At 47.0% G+C, this 25,724-nt stretch overlaps 1 protein-coding gene across 1 annotated transcript in view; it reads right to left on the bottom strand.

Moving 5' to 3' along the window:
- The window catches only part of LOC115087348 (zinc finger protein 583-like), a 58,449-nt gene that overhangs the window by 6,789 nt on the left and 25,936 nt on the right, over positions 1–25,724 (bottom strand). Inside the window, exons 5-7 of the mRNA XM_029594456.1 lie at positions 9,923–10,051; positions 4,752–4,859; positions 3,592–3,699 (exon numbers count right to left, since the gene is read on the bottom strand). Of these exons, the coding sequence (XP_029450316.1) occupies positions 3,592–3,699; positions 4,752–4,859; positions 9,923–10,051 (345 nt within the window). The remainder of the gene's footprint in view (positions 1–3,591; positions 3,700–4,751; positions 4,860–9,922; positions 10,052–25,724) is intronic.

Raw genomic sequence — 25,724 nt, 5'->3', positions numbered from 1 at the left:
TCAAACCAGGCCCCCAGGTACTCTAAGGTCTGACAGAGCTGTAGACTGCTCTTGTCCATGTTCACGACCCAACCGAGTTCCTGAAGGAGGGTCCTGACTCTGTTGGTCACCTGAAGGCTTTCTTCCGATGACTTCGCCTGAATCAGCCAGTCGTCCAAGTAGGGGTGTAACAGGATCCCTTCTTTTCTCAGTGTTGCCGCCACGACCACCATAATTTTGAAGAATGTTCTGGGAGGGTTGCCAGGCCGAAGAGAAGCGCCCGGAACTAGTAATGGTGACCCAGTACCGCAAAACGTAGAAAACGCTGGTGGTCTTGATGGACTGGAATGTAAAAGTAGGCTTTGGAGAGGTCCAGGGAGGTTAGGAACTCTCCCGGTTGCACTGCCATTACGGAATGGATAGTTTCCATGCGGAAGTGTAATATCCATAGATGACGGTTGACGTTCTTGAGGTCCAGAATGGGTCGGAATGACCCTTCTTTCTTGAGCACGATAAAATAGATGGAATAGCACACCATATTTAGCTGGGGTGTAGGCACCGGCGATATAGCCTTCAGACTAAGTAGTCTTGTCAGTGTGGATTCCACTGCCAGTCTCGAGGTGGGAGTGACAGGTTGATATCATAAGCTTGTCTCGAGGGACGCTGTGAAACTCCAGAGTGTAGCCTTCTTGTATGATGTTTAGTACCCATTTGGTAGAAGAGGGAAAGTCTACCCCCTATTTCCTCTTCCTGTGGAAAGGTCTGCCCATTCTCATTGGGAAGTTCGGGTTGAGCCTGCACCCGGACCTGTTCCTCTTTTGGGTTGTCGGTTCCGAAAGGACTGAGACCTCCTGGAAGGTCGTGCTGTCTGGAAGGACAGGTTTCTGTAGAGCCGGAAGCGTTGGGAGCCTCTGCCCCGGACTCTCCTGAGAAAGGGACGCTGGGATCTCTTTCCTCTGTCTTCCGGTAGACGAGGCACTGGAGATTTGCCCCACTTACTGGCTAGTTTCTCCAATTCGCTTCCGAATAGGAGAGATCCTTTAAAGGGCATTCTTGTGAGATTCGCCTTAGAGGTCATGTCTGCTGACCAGTTGCGCAACCATAATTGAATTCTGGCCGCCACTACCGAGGCTACTCCTCTGGCTGAGGTATGCACTAGGTCTAAGCTTACATCTGCCAGGAAGGCTGCGGCAGGCTCAACTGCATCTCCGGCGTATGCTCTGGAACTGTCTCTCGAGAGAAGCACGCAGGAGCGAGCCACCAGAGTGCAGCAGGAAGCAATTTGCAGTGTCACTGCTGTCGCTTCGAAGACTTGTTTAAGGATGGATTCTAATCGTCTATCTTGAGCATCCTTCAATGCTGCCACTCCCTCAATGGGAATGGTTGTTCGCTTCGAGACGGCACAGACCATGGTGTCCACTTTTGGGAAACACAGGAGTTCCTTGGTCGCGGGTTCCAGAGGGTACAAGGCTTCCAAGGCCCACCCTCCTTTAAAGTTTGCCTCCAGGGCGTCCCATTCCAGGTCAATCAGTTCCTGGATGGCTTCCAGCATTGGGAAATAGCAAGAGGCCTTACAAAGAGACACCAGTATGGGCTTCTTCTTTGGTTCCACCATAGGGTTCATCCTGAAATCCCCAGAGTCTTCAGAGTCTGGGAGACAAGGGCTGGCAATTCATCCCTGTGGAAGAAGCGAAGCATGGTTCTGTATGGTTCCAGAACTGGAGGGATTTCCCCTTCCTCCAGTGAGCTCTCATTGTCATCTGTGGTGTCTGGGTCCCTGTAATGGGATATTCTTGGTGAGGCGAGGCATGTCTCAAGGTCCCCAGACTGGGCCAGGGGGATCAGTTGCCCCCAGGCTGGGGTTCCATCCGGATCGTGGCCAGGGCTGACTGCGCCTGAACAAAGGCTTGTAGGTTGGAATTTTTCCAGGGACAAGAGAAGGCCTCTGGGTCCATGTTTATCCCTTGGGGAGCCAAAGTAGGGGTTACTGAAGTGCCCTCTTGTGATGAGGACACCATCTCGAAATTGCTCAGTTCCGGGGAGCTGTCTGATAAAGTCATTGCTGACCCATCCTCCGATTGGGATGGACCAGACTTGGAAAAATTTTGAGAATCTAGTCCTCCCTGGGCTTCCTCACAGTGTTGACATAGGTAGGACTCCAGGTTGGGCTGTGCCGCTCTGATGTGGCAGGCCGCGCAAAGGGAGTGCCGTCTGAGCTTCTTTGCTGCCGGGGCCATTGTCTCCGTGTATGTGCATTTGGTGTCCAGTACGCACAGGTAATGTGCCTGGATATGAGTCTATGCAGCTATGCGTGCAGTTATGCATGTGGCTATGCACTTGTAAAAGCGCACGTTGTGCACCCAAGAGGCCAGCCTGACCCGCGCATACCGACGGCCGAAGGGGGGAAGATGGCGCCGCACCCCAACGCGCACAAGATGGCGCTGCCGTGGGTCGCCACGTGGCTGACTCACCGAGCCAAAAACGGGGCCTAGCCCATCGAAGGCTGCTCAACCCACTCGGAGCCCCCCCCCCCCTTATTATCTCGCTGGGATCGAGAACGGAGTCGATACGGCGCGCCGAGCAAGGAACCAGAGAAGAGTCGCCGGAGCCCTTCTTCTCTGGACTGAAGATTTTTCTAAACTTACCTGGTCTCAGTGCTTACTGGCCGAGTGCAGAGACGGTCTCCAGCTGCGGGAGGAGAGGGCTGTGGCCTTCACCCCTTGCTCGGCTTTGCACCCGCTGCCTTTCAGCCACTTCAGCGGCTAAGTCCATGCCGGGAGCCGGCTACCGGACCAAGGCACACCTCTGTGGGATCAGAAATTACCTCAGGAATTCTCGAATGAGGGAGGGATCCTTAGGTATCGCGGGGCTAAATCTTCTTAAAGATAAATGCTTCTCTTTCCTTTTTTTTTTTTTTGTAATCCTGCTAGCCCATGCTAGCGAAGGGATAGTGTCCACATCTGCTAGGGAGACGGAGAGATACTGAGGAGCTGAGGTCACAGCAGGGGTATATCTAGGATGACGGCAGCTTTGAAATCTGACTCTGTCTCCTATCTGCTAGCAGTGGAGCACATAACCCACTGGTCCTGAGTCCATCTGACTACATGCTAGGAAATTGTTTATTAAAATACAATCAGGCAGGCATTCTCCACCTCTCTCCCAACATGCCTTCCATTCTCCATCCAACAATATACTATACTGGGCAGTGATCAGATATTACCTGAGGATTCAATGTCTGAGCTATGAGTCTTGGGAAAGAGGCATTCAGACAAACATAACTAGTCTATTCAAGATTACCGACCTGCCATGTTCCATGTAATAACTTTAAGCTATGCTCCCATCCCATATGTCTGGTGTGAAATTTAGCTCATTATTTCTAACTATGACCCACGGGTTCCCACTGTGTCCCAACATAAGCAGTGGCTCCTGCACATAGCTAACTTTAGTGTGGATGTCCATCCAACTAACTCCCAAAAGTTCCTGTATATTTCCCCCCTCTCCCCAACCAAGCCTTGCCCATCAAAGCATCTCATGACACCACCAGAATAGCCTTCATCAAATGGAAGCAAGAGCCATTCTATGTATTTTATTATAAAGGAATTTTTTGCTCACTGTTCTTGGTGTCCATATTTTCTTCCCCTCCATCCAGCTGGTCACTGATGTGAAACTCTTCCATTTTCAAGATCGGTGTTGTGGGATTAGGACTGTAACCTCGGCTGCCTGATAGCAAGATGGGAAAATATCTTCAGTTTTTACATTGTTTGGGATATTGACTTAAGAAAAGCAGTACTTGAGTAAAAGGAAGATAATGGAAGTTTTTTGAACTCTGAAAATGTAAGTATCCTAACGGAAAAAGTTAAGGACCCTCTGTTGCTATGATAAGGAACAAAACAGGGAACACACACACAACTTCATATCATGAGATCTAGCAAAATAAGTAAAATCTTTCTGCGGGGTATAGGACTCTCCAGATATCCAGAAGCTGAAAAGGAGTGCAAAAATAATTCACCCCTTGCTTTCCCCCCAAGGCCTTAATCCCTTTCAATGATTTGCCTATCCAGCCGTGGGTCTCTAATGTTTAGCTGGACCCAAGGCAATCGTTTGGGATACTACTTGTGCAAAAATGTTGTGATTGTACTAGGGGCAAAAACTGAAGCCAAAATGAAATCCTCACCATACAATTTGCCTAATACAATTATGTACAATATCTACCATTGAGATCTACAATTGTCTCTTCCATCCGAAAACAAACATTTCTATGGAGTAAAATTGCAATCCGCAACTCTGTTCTCCCTCGCACAATAAACACCTGAGCTACCCATCTTTTCCTCATATTAGCAGGCTCTTTTGTCATATGCATTTCCTGTAAGAAAGCCACATTGTACCACAATTTGTTCAAGTGAGACAAGACATTTTCCTTCTTAATCAGTGTACCAAAGCCTGCTATGTTCCATGTAATACCTTTAAGCTAGGTCCTCATCCTGTATGTCAGGTGTGAAATTTAGTTCATTATTTCTAACCATGACCCATGGGTTCCACTGTGTCTCAACATGAGCAGTGGCTCCTACACATAGCTAACCTTAGTGTGTATGTCCAATCAATTAGCCCTCAAACGTTCCTGTACATGTCCCTGCTCCCACTCCATCCTCTTCCCTCTTCTCCCCAACCAAGCTCTACCATCAAAGCATCCCATATCACCACCAGAATAGCCCTCATCAAATGGAAGAAAAAACCATTTTATGTATTTTAATATAAAGGAATTTTTTTCTCACTGTTCTTGGTATCCGTATTTTCCTCTCCTCCATCCAGCTGTTGGCTGACGTGAGACTCTTCCATTTTCATGATTGGTGTTGTGGAGTCAGGATTGTAACCTCGGCTGCCTGATAGAAAAATGAGAAAATATATCTTCAGCTTTTACATTGTTTTGGATATTGACTTGTGATGGAGCACCCTTATTTTTCTCCTTTAAACCTGTGTGGGACCAGGCATGCAGCCTGGTCCACTTTAAATCCCATAGGAGAAAGCTGGGCAGGAAGAGCTCTGTGGGTGGGACCCTGCTGGGATGTTAAGAGTGTGAGCCCATCTCCAGGAGAGGCAGCTCCTGTAAGTCTATTCTGACCATACCAGAAGGTTGTAAGTACACTGTGATAAGGTAAGGCAGTCTACAATAGTGTTGAATACTGTATGTGGTAACAAAGTTGTAATTGCATTAGAATAAAGTTGGAGTGAGTCAGTGTGGTTTCTATCTCCAGAGAGGGATAGTTTGTTTGCCCATCCTCACAGATGGTATCAGAAGTGAGATTTTTTTCTCTAAGCCTCGCACAGAGAAAAACCCAAACCTCCAGAAGAACAGAGAAAGAGAACATAACAGTTTACAGTTTATAAATATAACCATAACACTAAATTATAATGTGTTTACTGAAGAGGATATTGGAAAGATACTCGTTCCAGAGAAGGTTTTCATGGGTGATTCAGATCAACTGAACCAAATCACAGTGAACCTGGAAGATGTGGAACGCCTCATTGACAAACTGAAGAGTAGTAAGTCACCTGGACTGGATGGTATACACCCCAGGGTTCAGAAAGAACTAAAAAAAATTAAATTTCAGACCTATTAGTAGAAATTTGTTACCTATCATTAAAATCATTCAATGTACCTGAAGATTAGAAGATGGCCAATGTAACTCCTATATTTAAAAAGTGATCCGGGGGTGATCCGGAGAACTATAGACCAGTGAGTCTGACTTCAGTGCCAGGAAAAATCATAGAAACTGTTATAAAGAATAAAATCACAAAACATTTAGATAGCATGGTTTGATGGGACACAACCAGCATGGATTTACCCAAGGGAAGTCTTGCCTCAAATCTCCTACATTTTTTTGAAGGAGTGAATATTTACTTACTTTTATATACCGGTGTTCGATTTTACATATCACATCGGTTTACATTTAAACATGTGGACAAAGGTGAACCGGTAGATGTGGTGTATTTGGATTTTCAGAAGGCGTTCGACAAAAGTCCTGCATGAGAGACTTCTAAGAAAACTAAAAAGTCATGGAATAGGAGATGATGTCCTTTTGTGGACTGCAAGTTGGTTAAAAGACAGGAAACAGAGTAGGATTAAATGGTCAGTCTTCACAGTGGAAAAAGGTAAACAGTGGAGTGCCTCAGGGATTTGTACTTGGACCGGTGCTTTTTAATATATTTAGAAAAATAATCTGGAAAGGGGTACAACGAGTTAGGTGATCAAATTTGCGGATGAAACAAAATTATGCAGAGTAGTTAAATCCCAAGCGGATTGTGATGAATTGCAGGAGAACCTTGCGAGACTGAAGGATTGGGCTTCCAAATGGCAGATGAAATTTAACGTGGACAAGTGCAAAGTGATGCATATAGGGAAAAATAATCCTTGATGTAGTTATACAATGTTAGGTTGTATTTTAGGAGTTACCACCCAGGAAAGAGATCTAGGAGTCATAGTGGATAATACATTGAAATAGTCAGCCCAGTGTGCTGTGGCGATCAAAAAAGCAAACAGAATGTTAGGAATTATTAAGAAGGGAATGGAAAATAAAATGGAGGATGTCATAATGCCTCTGTATCGCTCCATAGTGAGACCGCATCTTGAAGATTATGTGCAGTTCTGGTCACCGCATCTTTAAAAAAGATAGAGTTCCACAGGAGAAAGTGCAGAGAAGGGTGACCAAAATATAAGGAGCATGGAACGGCTGCCCTACGAGGGAAGGCTAAAGAAGGAAAGGCTGTTCAGTTTTGGGAAGAGACAACTGAGGGGAGATATGATAGAAGTCTACAAAATCATGAAAGGACTTGAATAAGTTAATGTAAATCAGTTATTTACCCTTTCCGATAACAGAAGGACTGGAGGGCGCTCCATGAACTTAGCAAGTATCTCATTTAGAAGAAATTGAAGAAAATTCTTTTTTACTCAGCGCATCGTTAAGCTCTTGAATTCACTGCCAGAGAATATAGTTACAGCAGTTAGTGTAACTGGGTTTAAAAAAGGTTTGGATAAGTTCCTAGAAGATAAAGCCACAAAATGCTATGACAGTAATTAATAAGCAATAGTAGCTTGTGATCTATCTAATGTTTGGGTTCTTGCCAGGTACTTGTGACTTGGATTGACTAGTATTGGAAACAGGATACTGGGCTTGACGGACCCTTGGTCTCACCCAGTATGGTATATCTTATGTTCTTATGTTATGTTCGTAATAATTAAAATAGTAAAATAAAAAATAAGACAGCTTGAAATAAGATAAAATAGAATGCAATTACATAATAAAACATGAATAATTTGAATAATGAAAGTGTAAAATAGAATAAGCCATATAGAATAAACAAAATAAATTAGGATGAAAATAAAAGAATGAAGATAAAATATGCCTCATCCCTTTTCGTTTGCATTGATGTAAGTAACCAATGAACTCTCATACGCTTGCCTGAATAACTATGTTTTAAGATCTTTTTTGAAGGCTGCAAAATCTCTGTGTTCTTAAATCAGTCAGCAAAGAGTTCCATAATTTCGGGCCTGCTACAGATAATGCTCTATCTCTAACCTCAATCAAATGTGCTGATTTAATTGATGGCACATTTAGTAAACCTTTGTTTGATGAGCTCAAATTTCTTTGTGGAATGTAGAGATGAAGGGATGCATTTAACCATTCAGTGTTTTCCTTATTAATAGATTTATGTAAGAAACATAGAATTTTATACTGCATCTGAAATTTCACTAGTAGCCTTTGTAAGGAAGTTAATGTTGGAGTGATGTGGTCAAATTTACTTCCTCCTGCCAGTACCCTAGCAGTGGCATTTTGTAATAGTTGTAAAGGCCTAATAGAATATAAAGGTAACCCAAAAAGCAGTGCATTACAATAGTCCAGACTGGAAACGATCATAGTTTGAAAGACAGTACGGAAATTGTCATACTGGAGTAAAGGCTTTAAACGTTTAAGAATATGAAACTTATTGTAACCCTCTCTAATTTTAGTATTGATATGTTTCTTCATATTCAGTCCCCCCCGTAAATAAATCACTCCCAAGTCACATGCATGAACAGTCAACGCAATATTCATGTTGGTCATTCTTTATGTAAATTGGTGTTAAGATTTGATTTACAATTCAGCAGTATGATTTCAGTTTTCCGATTATTCAGAACTAATTTAATTGGTATTAAACGTTTCTGAATCGTAGCGAGAGAGTTTAACAAGCTTCAAACCTTTTTCAATAGTGTCTTCAATGGGTACTAAAAACTGTACGTCATCTGCTTACATGTAATAGTTGATATCGAGCTCGGCTAGTAATTTACACAGAAAGGTAACATGTATACATTGAAAAGGGTAACTGATAAGGCTGATCCCTGTAGAATGCCGATACCATCTTTATTTTGTCTGAGATGGAATTACCAATTATAACCTGACAGGTTCGATTTTTTAAATAAGAGGTAAACCATTTTAAGGTTTTATCACCTAAACCAGCAGTAAAAAGGTGTCTGGCTCAAAGAGGAGTACACAAGAAAGGAAAAAAAAAAAAAACGCCCAACTGAAACTGCCTTTAGAACAGAGAGTGGCTTGGGGGGGAGGGGCCTGGCAGGAAAGTAGGTTTTTTGGGGGGAGACTAAGGAGACAAGCTCCAGCTGAAGATAGAATTGTAATACTCAGTGAAGTCAGTGCCGGTGAGGCGGGGTTTGTTTTTCTTTAGAGGGGGAAAAGAAAAGAAAACAAAAAACTAAAGACAGAGAGAAAAGCAGTTGTATACCGGGGTTATAACAGGGCATGACCTAGGCAGAAAGTGAAACTGCTAAGTGCACAGGCTGTTGCCTGCAGCAGTAAGCAGGCTTTGCACTAAGTGCCAGAGTGTAGTAGAGTGGAAGCATGGTGGGAGCTATGGCATGTAGCCTGGTCCACCTTAAATCCAATAAAGGGAGAAAGCTCTGGGGACAGGACCCTGCTGGGACATTAAGAGTGTGAGCAAATCTATTCTGACCACACCAGAAGGTTGTAAATACACTTCATAAGGTATGCAGTCTACAATAGTGTTAAATGCTGTATGTGCTAATAAAAGTTATATTTGCATTAGAAAAAAGCTGGAGTCAACATGGTTTCTAATTCCAGAGAGAGGTGGTTTGCTCGGCCATCCTCACATAACTGAAGAGCAATACTTGAGTGAAAGGGAGATAATGGGAATTTTGTGAGCTCTGAAAATGTAAGTATCCTAAGTACTGTAAGTTAAGGACCCTCTGTAACTATGATAAGGGACAACAGGGAGCACACACATCTTCCCACGATATTTTAATAATGAAAACTGCTGAAGGAGATGCTGTTTGCTGTGCAACCCCACCTCCCTCCCTTCTGCTGCTAACACGAGACATCCTGCCTTTTTTCCTCCAGACAGGACCGTTCTGTCTACCTCTCTGGCTGCCAGCACTGCCCGGCTCACAGAAATTAATCCACAAGCTGCTGGGTGGGAGGAAGAGCTGGCATCTTGGAACAGCAATGCGAGAGGTCAGAAATAGCAAGGGATGGAAAGGATGAAAAAATGATAGGGGAGGAGAGAACAGGTGATGAAAGAAAAGAAAGGGAAGGGAGAGAACAAAGGAGAGAAAAAAATGAGAGACTTCATAAGGGCGAAATAATGGAAAGAGGAGAAAAAGAGGTGCCTATGGGAAGAAAGACAGGCTGAAGTGAGATGGTGGGGGGCAGAATGAGAGGGAGAAGAAAAGTATGAAAATCAAAACCAAAGAGAGACCGGAAAATGAAAGAACAAAAAGCAAAAGTCATGGGAATAGAAAAACAAATCAATAAAAGTTACAAGTCAGGGTTCTTGATTATAAATGCCTCATTCTTGCTGTGCCTGGTCCAGAGCAGCTGTCTTTCATGTAAGAAATACTTGGATCAGCCATTACCAGCTTTAAACCAAGCTGCGTCACCTGCTTCATGCAGCTCCTCACATGCGCCTGTGTTGGAGAAGTTTCCTCCTTCTTCATATTCCTGGGGCTCAATCTTGAATTCCTTGCACTTAAATCGGATTAAAATGTCAGGTTTGACATTGGAGGGGCCTGTTAAGGGAAAAGATTATTACAATATGAAGGCAACTTTCAAAACTGCTCACGTGCGCTCATTTACGCATGCATATGGGTGGACACACAGTTGTTACCTTATAACCTGTGCGGAAAGGATATGCGCAGGTTATAAAATATGAGTACATATGCCCGCGCAAATGAGGATGGATGTAAAAACCATGAGACGCGTAAGTTCAGACTTACTCGCATAAAAGCCGATTTATTCAGCTAAGTAGCAGCATGTAGCCGGATAAGTCTGAAATGCGCTATTTAGATGGACAAGTAGCACTTTTCAGACTTATCTGGCTATGGATGTCTGCTACTACTTGAGCAGATAAATCAAAATATTACTGGATAAGTGCCACTACTTATCCAAATAAGTTTAACTTTGTCTGCCTAATTAGCGGGAAAGGCGCTACTTAGTCGAATAAGGGCCTAATTCACCAAGGCTTTTTTCCCATTCTGTGTCTATGGGAAAAATGGTTCGTGAATCAGGCCCCAAGTTGGAAATTGCTGGATAAGTGTGTGCAAATCATATACCTAAGTGAATGTTATGCTTTTACATGCGGTAATGAAATAACTTGTTTTACCAATTAGTTTACCAGTTCACCCAGTCCATCTGCTTCTCATGAAGAGCCTCCTGGCTCTTCAGACTGAAGTACCCCCATTGCACCCAGACCCTCCCTACCCAGTCATTTTTTCACTTTAATGATGTTGACAATCACTTACACCAGATATTAAAGCAGAAGTAAGCATACAAAAGTAAAAGATGTACGCACGTCACTTTGGCAGGTTTTAAAATAGCAACTTATTTGTGTAAATGTTGGCCCCGCCTCGGAACGCCCCCTCTGACACATGCCAAGTTACTCATGGACCCCGATTTCTGCGTGTAGGTTGCGGTTTTCAAAATAGCATGTGTTCGCATATGTGCTATTTTGGCCTGATTTTAAAAAGCATTTACACGCTTAAAATTGGGTTTTATACGTGTAAGTGCACTTAACTCATGTAAGTGGGCTTTTGAAAATTGCTACAATATATCCCATTGAATTGTCCATAGGATTTACTCACATAAGTGCACTTTAGACAGGTAAAGTAAAATTGGTTCTTACCTGCTAATTTTCATTCCTGTAGTACCACGGATCAGTCCAGACTCCTGGGTTTTGCCTCCCCTCCAGCAGATGGAGACAGAGAAGTTTTGACAGACTCTGTCCTATACCCTGAGGTGCCACTTACAGTCCATCAGTATTTCATTGTATCAAAGCAGAATGACCCAAAACCCAATTCAACTAGCTACCCACTATAACTGGGGTTTACTTTCATAGAAACCAGGCTAACTAACCCAAACGGCAGCAGAGTCCATAACAAGTTAGAATAACATCAGTAAAAATTCCAAATTCTGTAAATTACTTATCTGTAGAGCAAACTAACCAAGAACTGAACGAGCTGACTCTCCGTTATCCCTATGCTGAAAAGGGTGGGACTCTGGACTGATTCGTGGTGCTACAGGAACGAAAATTAGCAGGTAAGAACCAATTTTCCTTTCCCTGTACGTACCCAGATCAGTCCAGACTCCTGGGATGTACCAGAGCTCTCCTACCTGGTGTGGGACCCTGAGAGCCCGCTCGGATCACACCTTCCCCAAAACTCCCAGAGTCTGGGGCTCGCACATCCAATCGATAATGGCGAGGAAAGATGTGCAAAGACTTCCAAGTGGCCGCTCTACAAATCTCCTGCGGCGAAATTTGTTGCCACTCAGCCCACGGGGCTGCCTGTGAACATGTAGAATGTGCTCGGAGACCCTCCGGGAGGTACGCTGAGCCAATGGCCTATTTTAACCAACAGGCTATTGTAGCCCTAAATGCTTCATGATCTCTTCTGGGACCACTCCACAGTACAAATAGATGGTCTAACATGCGGAAACTATTTGTAACCTCCAAATAGGGCAACAGGATCCGGCGGACATCTAACTTCCGTAAATCATTAGAGTGGGGATCAGAACGATCCAAGTCAGAGAAGGATGGGAGTCCCACAGACTGATCAAATGGAAAGAGGATACCATCTTTGGAATAAAGGAAGGAACTGTCTGTAAGGATACTCCCGAATCCATAATCCGTAAAAATGGCTACCTGCAGGATAAAGCTTGAAGCTCCGACACTCTGCGTGCCAAAGAAATGGCCATGAGAAATGACACCTTTAAAGTAAGGTCCTTCAAAGTAGCCCTCTTTATGGGCTCAAACAGCGCATTGCACAGAGCTTTAAGAACCAAGTTTAAGTTCCACAACAGATAAGACCTCTTGATTGGAGGACACAGATGTATATACTCTTACCCTACTCCCTTTACTTGTATAGCCAACCCATTACCTGCAAACTCCTAACATATTGCGAATAACTATATATCATGTAGATAGTTTACCCAACCTCCTCCCTGTTAATCCCCCTGTAGCCACAACTCCTTGTTTTTAATTTCCCTTGTTTTCGTGAAAGCAAATTTTTGCTATTGTTTTCGTATAATGTAAACCGATGTGATGTATCTAACGAATGTCGGTATATAGAAAAAACTTTAAATAAATAACGATGTTTCGTCCCTTAAGAAAACGCACCACGTCTGGATGAGCGGCCAAGGAGACCCCTCATAACTTACCACGGTAACATCCAAGGGCCGCTACCTGCACACATAGCAAGTTACAGGACAAGCCCTTAACTAGGCCCGCCTGCAGAAAGGACAGGATATCCGACACCGAGTTGGATCTATCTTGTGTTGAATGCACCAGGACTCAAAGATTCCCCACACTCTGACATAAGCTAGTGAGGTAGATGTCTTTCGTGACCGCAAGAGAGTCACTATCACCACATCTGAGTATCCTTTGCTCCTCAGACGTTGCCTCTCAAAAGCCATGCCACGAGACAAAAGCGATCCACCTCGTCCAAACAAACGGGCCCCTGATGAAGAAGATTCGGCAACTCTCGGAACCTTAGAGGGCTGTCCACGACCAGATCCGCAAACCAAGGATGTCTCGGCCATTCCGGTGCAATTAGTACCACTTCTGCCGGATGAGCCTCTATTCTTCGAAGTACTCTACGGATCAGTGGCTAGGGTGGAAATACATACAGTAGGACTTTCGTTGGCCAAGGAAGAACCAGGGCATCCACTCCTTTCGCTCCTGGCTCCCTGCGCTGATTGAAGAAACGAGGAGCCTTGGCATTCCGGAATGTGGCCATGAGATCTATGCTCGGTCTGGATCACATGTCGCATATCATCTGGAATGCTTCTGCAGAGAGTTCCCACTCTCTGGGATCAAGATGGTGGCGACTGAGAAAATCAGCTTGAATGTTGTCGACTCCGGCAATGTGAGAGGCAGCGATGCTGACTAGATGCTGCTCTGCCCAATGAATCAGGTGCTGAGCTTCCATCGCCACCGGTTGGCTCTTGGTCCCTCCTTGGCGATTGATATAAGCCAGCATTGTCAGACGGAACTCTGACCGATTTTCCCCTGGCAGAAGCAGCAGAAAGGCTGTGCAACGTAACCTCACCACTCTGGTCTCCAGACAATTGATTGACCACCTGGATTCTATAGTGACAGTGACCCTGCACCGATCTTTCTTGACAAACCGCTTCACCCATTCGGAAAGGCTGGCATACATGGTAACTACCATCCAAATGGACACTTCCAGGTGCCACACCCTGGTTTCAAGTTGTTCCGACGAGGACCACCAGTCAAGACTGGACCGTGCAGAATCTATAAGATGAAGCAGGAGATGAAATTGTTCGGAAACCAGGTTCCAACGGGGAAAACAATGCTGACTGTAGAGGTCTCAAATGAGCAAATGCCCATGGCACTAATTCTAGAGTGGAGGCCATGGAGCCAAGGACCCGCAAGTAATCCCATACTCTTGGAGGATTTTTGGACAACAAATCTTGAACCTTGTCCTTTGCAGCTTGACAATGCCGGTCGTCGGTAAGAAAGCCGTTGTACGTCCGGTCTTCAACGGCTTCGCCCACTTGCCTCACCTTAATCTCGGCTCCTCCCGCTTACCTGGGCAAGATGGCTATCGCAGCGTCTACAAGCCGATTCTCTGGCGTTCCCCAGAACGACTATGGTGCAGCCTCCTGCTAGTTGCTCTTCCCAGGTACCTACAGGTGCGCGTGCACGCACAACCCACGTCTTTATACAACCTTTGGCGCGAACCTTGAGGGCATTCCCTCTTGCTGACGTCACGCCATCCGGGTATATCACCCTCATTGATTTGCTAGCTCCCCGAGTTAGCAAGGACTCAAATCCATTCCTGTACCTACTACTACTCTGCCGCTTCCGTGCTCCGGGCTGGAAGCTTTCACTCAGCTTTTTTGTGTGTGGTATCACCTAACTTGAGTACACGCTCCTCGGGGGCCCTCCTGCACTTTATTCGGTGCCTTTCAGGGAACGGTACTACTCGTCCCTCGAGGGCCTGCTCTCCCTGCCTTGGTGGGCCTGTACCTTCATCTATTATCCGGTGGGGAATCGCATACCAACAGCTATTCTCAGTGAGTACTCTATCCTCTCAGTCTGTCTCACCCAGAGTATCTCCTCGCTGGGATATCTGCTGTGGAACCTCCTGACATCATCGTGGAGAGAAGGGCTCTCTCTGCCGAGGTCCCTGGGACTACAACTACAGACTACCTCACTACTGCCACCTGGTGGCTACCATCTAGCTGTTTTAATAAAAAACATTTCCCTGTGTTTTGTATAGCACGAGTCTAGCCCCAGTGCTGTGGCTCCTCACGGGGCTCTTCCCAATGGGTGTAGTCACCCTCCACAGCACCCAAGGATCCACCGAAACACACATAACCACAACAGAAAGACTCTCCCCTGCCGCGTGCTTGTACAAAGCTCCCAGGAATTCCAAGGACTGGGAGGGAATTAGGTGGCTCTTTGTAGGTTGACTACCCAGCCGAGGGACGTAGTAGTTGAAGCACTCTGCTCACCGCCGAATGACTGATATCCTCCGACTTGCCTGAGTCAACCAGTTTGTCCAATGTTGCGTTCGTGCCTATTCTCGCCCTCGTTCCACCCTCTCTACCTTTGTGGCAACCTCTCTTCGGGTCTGACGGACAGATGCTGCTGTGGCTTCTCCTCTCCACTTCTCCCTGGAATCCACGGGCTGACCTGAAGCTGCGGATCCGCCATGTTCCTGATGATGTAAGGGGCACGCGCTCCAGAGTTTGTACCAGCTAGGGTGCGAAACCTCCGGGGGCGTTCCCCCGTAGTGAAGTCATCCACTTCCAACTTAAAAGGTCATTGTTTGCAACTACGAATCAAGTTAGCAAAGGGAATTCTTTCTCTGCTACTCTGCCTCCACAAACTTACCAAGGGGTACCCGCTCCTCGGGGGCCCCGCTCTCTCTTCTGATTTCAGATTGCTAAGACGGGAATCCGGTACTCGCTCTTCGAGGGCCTACGTCCTGAATGCTCAGAAGGCTCCTCGTACTGCCTGGAAGCATCGCAGACGTGAACACTGTGAGCGCTATTACAGATAGGAACCGGTACTCGCTCCACAAGGGCCCATGTTCCTAAAACCCTTCACCAGACTCTCTTCTGTCTCAGAAGCTATCGCATACCTAATCTTGTGAATTACTATTACAGATACAGATAGGAACTGGTACTCATTCCACGACGGCCTATGTTCCTAAATCCCTCCAAAGACTCTTCTATTCCAGAAAGCCATCTCATACACAGATACTGTGGAGTTCTTATTCCAGACTGCATACAGGAACCAGTAACTCGCCCACGGCTCCTGTTCCTGAATATACTGAAGACTCTCTGTTGCATAGAAGCCATTACAGATATCTACAATTGTGAGTGTATCATCTACTACTGGTTATGTATCCAGCATACCCTGTTCTACTCACTATCTATAGTCTCTCTCTACAGCTCAGCAACTAAGAGATTGCAATTCCAGTATCGGAGGAACTTCAGCCCTGCCGGGCACATCAGCTCACTACTGCTACCTCTGGTGGTTTACTTCCTGTCTAATAAAGAACTATCTGTGTTTGTCTCCATACTCCAGCCAAGCCGGTGGTCCCCTCTCAGGATAATCCTCCTGGGGGCGCTGTCATCTGCCATCGGCCCAAGGATTCACCAATTTCCATTAAGTGTTTATTACTTACACTACTAGAGCGGTATCATAACAGACTGCCACTCTGTGGGAGCCATCCCACAACAGATCATTAACTCCGCCTATGGAGTATTACAAATTGTTAACTCCTTCCCTCTGGGGAGCAGATCCACAACAGATTGCCAACTCCGCCTCCCTGGTGGGGTAATCGCTAACAGATTGTTAACTCCACCTCCCTGGTGGCCAGATCTATAACAGAGTGCTAACTCCTCCTTTCTTGAGGAGCTAGATCTCTAACATCCAGGTATGGATGTACAAAAAGCCCTTCCTTTCTCAGGTTTCGCCGCCACCACGACCATGATTTTGGTAAAAGTCCTGGGTGCCTGTTATAGTTTCGAGGTGTTTTGAGTGGATTCTTGGGTGCTGCGGAGATGGAGGAGCCCCGTGAGGAACCGCAGTACTAGGCTAGACTCTATACACGCAGACACAGAGAATTCGTGTTTATTATACAGCTTGATGGTACTGCCCAGGGGGTGGCAGCAGTGAGGTAACCCAGTAGAGTATTCCAGGGGTCCTTGGCAGAGGAGACCCGACCCACACTCCAATGATGGTAGGCTGCGATGGGTAGAAGAGAGAGTCCCGGGTGTAGACTCGCAGCGCTGAAGCTGGAGGTTGAGACAAGCTGACAAGGTTAGTTTACTCACTGAATAGATAGCTGTATTGTTTGAAGATCCTGGCAGGCAGAAGTATTGGTTCGCAGGCACCAAAGCAGGGAGAGCAGGCCCTCGAGGAGTGAGTACCCAGTATCCCAGATAGGCACCTGAAAGAAAGCATAGGGCCCACAAGGAGCGGGGTACCCCGGTTAGAGGTGAATGGCCCCGGAGGGCAGAGAGAACTTCCAGCGATAGGCAAGGAAGTGGCAGAGTAGCTTAGACCAGAGGCATTCCAATCCTTGCTAACTCAGTTTGTTAGAAAACGAAGGGCAGGCTAAATACCGGATGGTCGTGACATCACTCGGAGGGGGGCCACCCCCGAGGTTTCCCGCCATGACGTGGATAAAGACGTGGTGGCGTGCCGCGCGTGTATCCCTAGGAGGCCCTCAAGAGAAACATGGCAAACACAGTCGCCGTAGCCGTTCCGGGGGATGACCGGAGAGAGCCGCACGATGATGCGGCATCAGGCCATCTTCCCAAGGCTAGTGGAGAGAGAAGGAAGAAAGGCGAGGCACAGAGGTCAAAGCATTCTGAGACCGACAGACGCAACCACAGTGCCGTAGCCAGGCAGAAGGGTTAGCAGTTGCAAAATTGAAAATCATCTCCCAGAACGGAGAACCTCTTGAATTTCTGGTGGGTCGGGACGGATACCGATGTGTAAATACGTTTTCTGTCAGATCCAGGGACGCTAGGAACTCGCCCTTGTGAACCGAGGCGATGACCAATCGCAGAGTCTCTATGAACACAAAGGCATCTGTTGACTCGCTTTAGGTCGAGGATGGGCCGGAAGGTGCCGTCTTTCTTTGGAAACAACAAAATAAATGGAGTAGCAGCCCTTCCGCAGTTCCGTGGGAGGAACTGGAACAATTGCTCCCAGATCGATAAGGCATCGTATGGTGTCCCGGACCGCCTGACGCTTCTCTTCGTACGAGCAAGGGAAGATCAGGAAGCAATCCCGAAGATGCCGAGCAAAATGTAAAGCGTAGCCTTGACTCATCACCGTGAGGACCCCACTGATCCGACGTTAACATGGCCCATTCCTCGTAAAACAGACAGTCCTGCCTCCTACAAACCGGAAAAGAGGAATGGACCAGCCTCAACTTCATTGAGAGGTTTTTAACCCCTCCTGTAGACGTGAGGGGCCCCGGATCTTCCGAATCGACAACCACGAAAGGACTGAGACCACAAACTGCTGTCTGCAAGCAGCCTGCCGAGAGGAGGAACCTAACGAACGAGAAGCCCAGAATCTTCGATTCCCCCAGAAACGAGAACTGGAAGGGAAAGGGCCCTTTGCTCTAGGCTTATCCTCAGGCAGGCAGTTGGACCTTGTTCTCTCCAAGGATTGGATGATATCTTCCAGTTATTTTCCAAATAGTAATTTGCCTTTAAACGGCAACCGATCCAAACTGAGCTTTGACGAGATGTCGGCCGACCAGTTCCTCAACCATAGTAGGAAGCGGGCCGTGACAGCAGCCACCATGGACCGGGCCGAAGTATGGAGCAGGTCATACAAGGCATCAGCATTGTACGCCACCACGGAGAAAGAGATGCAAAGTTCTGCAGCTGTTGGATCCAACGAAGCCCCGCATGCAAAGAGAAGCTGCTGTACCTAGCTGCTCGGACTCCCAGCGCAGGAACCTCAAAAATGCGCTTGAGTTGTGCTTAAAGCTTATGGTCCTGAAGGTCTCAAAGTGCCTTTGCGCCTGTCACCGGGATGGTGGTTATTTTGGATACAGCAGACACCACCGCGTCAACCTTGGGCACTCTCAAAAGATCCAGAGCCTCCTCAGGCAGGGGATACAGTTTATCCATTGCTTTGCTGACCTTCAGTCCCAATTCCAGAGTGTCCCATTCACGGAACAGCAAATCAGTAATGGACAAATGAAAGGGAAAGGATTTTGACGGTTCATGGAGACCCACCATGACCGGGTAAATGTTCCCTAACCAGGAATCTTCCTTAGGTACCTCAATACCTAATTCCTCCAAAACAGCAGGGATGAGTGGGTCCAACTCATCTCTTCTAAAGAGAAGGTCCACCTTAGGGTCATCACCCTCCATGCCATGCGGCTTGGCCTGATCCAAGTCGCAGTCAGGATCCGCCCCTAGCGGGGACTTGTCTCCCAACTCCAGGTCCTCCATGTTAGAATCCAGCGATGAAAAACCACCCACCGGATGGGATGGAGCGGAACGACGGAGGGAGTGTGGCATCGGACCATCCTCTTTTTCTGGAAGCCTAGGCCGCTTTGGACCACACGCCCCAGAGACCAGCGAGGCAGCTCCTGCCCTCTCTTAGCAGCTTTGCGGGCTCTGAACGCCTTATGCAGAAGCATAATGAACTCAGAGGAAAATGACGAAGAGGAGGAGTCAGAATCCCCCTCAGGGCGGCTTTGATGCGCTGTTGCTGGAGGCACCGGAGGTTCCCTCCTCCCCGGGGAGGCAGGCAGAGCAAAGGCCGTCTCCAGACGCTTTGCAGGCCGCTCGCCGCGGCATGAAGAGAAACGGCGGCTGAACGTCCAAAAAAGGAAAGCAGACTGTGGAGATCCCCCTCCCCCAGTGTAGCCGATAATGGAGCGAGAACCCGGTCAGTGAGGCACTCTGCCTCGGTGACAGAAAAATCAAAAGCCAAAGGGATAGATTTTCAAAGGGATACGCACGTAACCCCCGAAAACCTACCCCTGCGCGTGCCCAGCCTATTTTGCATAGGCTCGGCAGCACGCACAAGCCCCGGGTCGCGAGTATGTCCCAGGGTTTTCAAAAATGGGCGGTCCGGTGGCTCGGGCTTGGTCAGGGGCATGCCCGGGGGCGTGACAGCGGTCCATGGGTGTGGCCAGGGGCGTGGAGGTGGTCCCGAGTCCTCTGGCACAGCGGCCTGTGCTGTGGGTTGGCGCGCCGGCAACTGGCCGGTGCACGCAAGAGGCAGAAATAAGGGGTGGGGGGATTTAGGTAGGGCTGGGGGTTGGGTTAGATAGGGGAAGGAAGGGAAAGGTGGGGGGGGGAGCTAAAAAAAAAGTTCCCTCCAAGGCCGCTCCGAACGGGGAAAGCCATCGGGGCTCCTCTTGGGCTCGGCACGCACAAGTGACACGTCAGGTGTGCACCCCCTTGCGCGCGCCGACCCGGATTTTATAACATGCACGCATGTTATAAAATCGGGTGTACATTTGTGCGCGCCGGGTAGTGCACAGAAATCTACCCCGTGCGCGTAGGAATTAAAATCGGCCCCAAAACTTACTTTTTTTTTTTTTCAAAAACCTGTGTGATGCCTTCCTGGGTCCTTTGCCTCAGAGGATGAGTGAGCCGGGCTCCCCAGTATCACCCCAAATGCTAGGGGAATGGAGCAGATGAGGGGGTCCTCAACCCTCCACTCCAGCTGCCTCAAATACCAGGGTAGTCCCCTCAGGACCTGTCAACCCCCTGGGAGGCTCTGAAGGCTGTGTAAAAAACAAATAAATTCTTCTGTCTTTTTCAGTTTTTCTTTTCTTTTTTTTTTTAAACTACTTACTATCGCTACAATCTTCTATATATATATATTTTTTTACAATTAACTGACTAAGAACAGACTGTAGGTTTTGCACCTCCACCATGTGCTGGAGACAGAGAAATACTGATGGACTGTAGGTGGCACCTCAGGTTTTCGGACAGAGTCCGTCAAAATTTCTCTGTCTCCATCTGCTGGAGGGAAGGCAAAACCCAGGAGTCTGGACTGATCGGGTACGTACAAGGAAATGGCTTTTGAAAATTGCTACAAAGTAGTAACATTTACATATGTAAATCCTTTTGAAAATTACCCCCTTTAAGTGTGCAAGTGCTAATTTTTATGTATGCAATGTTTGAAAATGTAAGGCAGCTTAGGCCTTACTGTAAGGATGTATTATGTGCTATGTTATAACATGAGGAATTTTCAAAGTTTTGGGACGTTCTAGGGTATGAGTGAAAGAAAGGTCCTTCCTTCAAAGCAGATGGAAGAAATTATTTAAGGTGCTTACACAAGCACTGGAGATGAGTTGTTGGTTGTAGTTAAGGAATTCAAGCAGTTAAAGGAGAGAGAGCAGAGGCTCTCACAAGACGTCTGCAGCCTGGGGCTGAGGCTTGCAGCCTTGGTGACAGGGACAGATTTAGGATTTTGTCGCCCAAGCACTTTCGGCTGTTCTCTGCTAAATGAGATTCAGCAGAGCTGGAAGGCAGCGTCTTAGCCAGCCTGTTTGCCGCCCTAGGAACAGGTATAAAGGAAAATTGGTTCTTACCTGCTAATTTTCATTCCTGTAGTACCACGGATCAGTCCAGACACCTGGGTTCATCTCCCCCTATCAGCAGATGGAGACAGAGAAAAAAACCCTCGCTGACACTGTATCTAAGCAACCGTGCCACCTGCAGTTTGTCAGTATATATCTTTATCAAAGCAGATAATAGCAAAAAATATGGAACCATTAAACAACAATTAACAAGAACATGGAATGCAACAGAGAACAATCTTACAGCTGAGCGGACGACTCTCCCCTTAATATAACCTCCTTCTAATTGGGCGGTCTCTGGACTGATCCATGGTACTACAGGAACGAGAATTAGCAGGTAAGAACCAATTTTCCTTTCCCTGTACGTACCCGGATCAGTCCAGACACCTGGGATGTACCAAAGCTCCCTACCAGGGTGGGACCTGAAGAGTCCCACTCACAAAACACTCTCGCCAAAGGAAGGGTTTGCCTGAGCCCCAACATCTAAGCGATAGTGCCTTGCTAAAGTATGCAGCGACTTCCAAGTCGCCGCCCTGCAAATTTCCTGTGGGGAAACATGTTGAGATTCTGTCCACGAGGCCACTTGCGAATGTGTGGAGTGAGCACGCAAGTCTTCCGGAATTGGACAACCCCGTGTAATATATGCGGAAGAAATAGCCTCCTTCAACCATCGTGCAATAGAGGCTTTAGAAGCCTTGGAACCTCTCTTAGGACCACTCCACAGCACGAGAAGGTGATCGGACCTCCTAAAGTCATTGGTAATCTCGAGGTAATGCAATAAATATTCGTAAATATTTGTAAATATTTCACCCCTGTTTGACATATTATATTGTTATCACCTTTTTTCCCTCCCTGCTCTTATTTTAAGTTCTACCGGTTCAATGTAATTCTCTCACTTTGTTAATCTATTCTGTGTAAACCGATATGATGTGAAAACAAATATCGGTATAGAAAAATCTCTAAATAAATAAAAATAAATAAAGCTCTCCGAACATCTAGACATTTGAGCTCCCTCGCATTAGGATCAGATGCCGGTAAGTTAGGAAAAGCCGGAAGTTTCACTGACTGATTGACATGGAACGCTGAAACCACCTTTGGTAAAAAGGAAGGTACCGTCCGTAAAGAAACTCCGGATTCCGAAATCTGAAGGAAAGGATCTCGACAAGATAACGCCTCTAATTCAGAAATTCTTCTAGCCGAACAAATGGGACGAGAAAAATTACCTTAAGTGTCAAATTCTTTAACGTAGCCCATCCTGTAAGAAAAATAATATTTCAGGAATTAAGGCCCTAAGAGGGCAAATTCCCCTGATGGAACACCAGGACTAAAAAATCTTCCATACCTGAATATAAGAGAGGTTAGTAGACTTCCTTCTAGACTGTAACAATGTGGTGACTACCGAGTCCTTTTCAAAACCCTCCTCTCAAAAGCCATGCCGCTAGACAAAAGCGAGCAGCCTGTTCAAAAAAATAGGACCCTGTCGAAGAAGACGCGTCAGGTGGCCAAAGCGAAGCAGGACGTCCACCGCCAGGTTGACCAGATCCGCAAACCACAGATGCCGAGGCCACTCCAGAGCCACCAGAATCACCTCTCCACAATGCTTTTCTATGCAACATAAAACCTTGCCACCAGCGGCCACGGAGAAAAAACATATAGTAGAACTCCCAGAGGCCAGGGTAGAACCCGAGCGTTGACCCCTTTGGCCCTGTACTGTCTTCCCCTTGACCCGCATCCTCGGTAGCCGGAATAACCAGAGCCACCAGGGGAGCTTATCCAGACCCCTAACCAGTACCACCAGGAGTTACGTTAGCGTCCTCCGGATCAACCTGTTATGGTTATTGATGTTTGGGTGGATCCTTGGACCCTATGGCAGCTGACCATGCCCACAGGTGGCAGTCCCGTGAGGGACCATGGTGTCAAGCTAGACTCTGGACACACAAACACAGATTTGAATCTTTATTTAAACAGTTTTGGAAACCACCAGCGGTGGCAGTAGTGAGTAGTAGATGTTGAGCCCGGCTGGGCAAGTATCCCACAGGACGCTGGAACAGCGAATCCTCTGCTTAGCTGTGCTGTAGTGGAAAGAGACAGAGTTATGAGTACACAGTGAGAAACATACAGAGTCCCAGGTAGAATAGGAGAAGCTCCGAGACAGGGAGAGCAGGCCCTCGAGGAGCGAGTACCTGATCCCTTAGAGTAGAGAGACTCAGTGGTATTGTACTCACACAGCGGTTCCACTAGACGAGAGGTCTGGCACTGGAACAGAGGGCAGGCCCTCGAGGAGCAAGTACCTGGTTCTAGGTAAGCAGTACTGTGGAATAGATGGTAGTTGAACACACAGATGGAAACTGTTAGTGAAGTCTTCCAAGTAGAAAGGGTTGTAGGTGCAGGCAGCGACTAAGGGAACATGGACCCTCGAGGAACGAGTACTGGTTTCCTGATAGCACCTGAAAGAAGCAGAAGAGGCCCCCGAGGAGCGGGTACCCCATTAGCAATAAGAGTTCCAGATAACGCTGGAGTGGCAGAGTAGCTTCGGTACGGAGAGCGAATCCCATCTGTAGTATTCCGGGAGTTGCTAACTTGATTAGCTAGCAAACGTTGTAGGCTTAAATATCCGGGCAGTGTGACGTCATCTCAGGGGGACGCCCCTGAAGTTCGCGCCAATGAGGAAATAAAGATGAGGGCGGCATGCGCGCGCGCGCACGCCCTATGGTACCTTGGAGGTACCTTGGAGGAGTATGGTGGGAGTATGGGCGTCCGTAGAGACGTCCGTATGGGCGTCCGTGTCTCTGCTGGAGCCCGGAGCCTCAGGACACCTAGCGGACGCCCATCTCTCCAGTGTCTGTAGAGGCGTCCATGTCTGGGGCCTCAGAGACGCCCAGAGATGGATGGTACAGTTGAACCGAAACAGAACACATACCTCCTCCGGTCTTGCTGCTGGGTTCTCCGTTCTTGCAGCTGGGTTCTCCGGTCGGATGGGTTCTCCTTGCTGCTGGGCTCCCCTGTTCGCCTCTCCAATCTGCTGAACATTTCGAGCATTTCTCATTCTGCTTCTCAACCGAGTGAAAAATAACGCTAGAGCCAGTATATACATGTTGTCCATGGCGCTGACCGGTACGAAGCTGACTGAACACCACATTAACGCCAGGGACAGGGTAGGCGGTAAATATTCAGGTTAAAGACACGGTAAATAAGCTGGTTAACAGGGCGATAATTTGGGCGCATGTTACTGGTTCAGAGGGAATAGCTAATCCGATCATTAACATGTCATATACATGCGGCGGGCGGAAAGGGATACGCGTCCTTTTCGCCAAGCGGTAAGGAAGCGTAAAAGCCGATACTGAATTGCGGGTACGCCTTACGTGTCCAAAACGTGCGTCCAAAGCGGTTTAAAAACCTGGTAATCACGGCCGTGCTTTACTGTATCGTCCCGTAAGTCAACTTAATTAATAGCAGGTAATGGACTTCTCCTCTAAGAACTTATCCAATCCTTTTTTAAACACAGCTATACTAACTGCACTAACCACATCCTCTGGCAACAAATTCCAGAGTTTAATTGTGCGTTGAGTAAAAAAGAACTTTCTCCGATTAGTTTTAAATGTGCCACATACTAACTTCATAGAGTGCCCCCTAGTCTTTGTATTATCCGAAAGAGTAAAAAACCGATTCACATCTACCCGTTCTAGACCTCTCATGATTTTAAACACCTCTATCATATCCCCCCTTAGCCGTCTCTTCTCCAAGCTGAAACCGCTTTAGTCTTTCCTCATAGGGGAGCTGTTCCATTCCCCTTATCATTTTGGTAGCCCTTCTCTGTACCTGTAGAGCTTTCCTCCCATTCTAGCCCTCCTTGCCAGTTCCCCAACCCGGAACGGCCCCGAGACAGAGATGGAGGACTCTCCCACACCCCCACTGATGCAGGAACTGCTGCGGTAAAATCCAAAATGGCCGCCGTTCCTGCACCGGCCGGGTTAGGTAAAAAAAAAGTAGCCACAGATGAACCCTCCCAACCATCAGCACAGTTAGCGCATAACCCCGACCTATTAAGCCGGGAAGAATCAGAGTCGCATGAACGGCATGCCCTGCCGCAAGCCATAAGGTAGAGATAAAATTAAAATCCTTTCTCTGAAGGTACTCACCATGACAGAAGAAAAGGTCCCTCAAACAAACAGCCAGAGCCCCACAAAAACCTCCTACCTAAGGGGAGGAAGTCGCTCGCCTGTAGAGCAGTGCTCCGGTGCAAACACAGTTTTTTGTTTTTTTTTTTAATTAGCTTTAGTTAAAAATGAACAACCTGCCCTGAAAAATAGGCAAAAATTGCCAAAAGTTCTTGTAAAAAAGTACTGTAAAGAGCCTGCAGCTGCCTCAGGAGCCTCGTGAAGGGAGGGATCTGGACAACCAGATTTACACCTCACAGGCGCCTAGACCGAGCACATACACGGGTACCAACCCCCGGCTCGGCCGCCTCAACCGGACAGGGAAGAACCCTAAGGATTCTAAAAAAATAAAAGAAACCCCAGGGAGGAAGGCTCAAAAGAAAAAAATGAGCTGAAAAAAATTAGTCAACTGCAGAACTGCAGGATTAAAAGCCTCTGCCATCTGCTTAGATACGGTGTCAGCGAGATTTTTTTCTCTG

This window comes from Rhinatrema bivittatum, chromosome 3 (assembly GCF_901001135.1).
Source record: "Rhinatrema bivittatum chromosome 3, aRhiBiv1.1, whole genome shotgun sequence".
Taxonomy (NCBI): domain Eukaryota; kingdom Metazoa; phylum Chordata; class Amphibia; order Gymnophiona; family Rhinatrematidae; genus Rhinatrema; species Rhinatrema bivittatum.
This window is presented reverse-complemented; position numbering and strand designations above follow the sequence as displayed.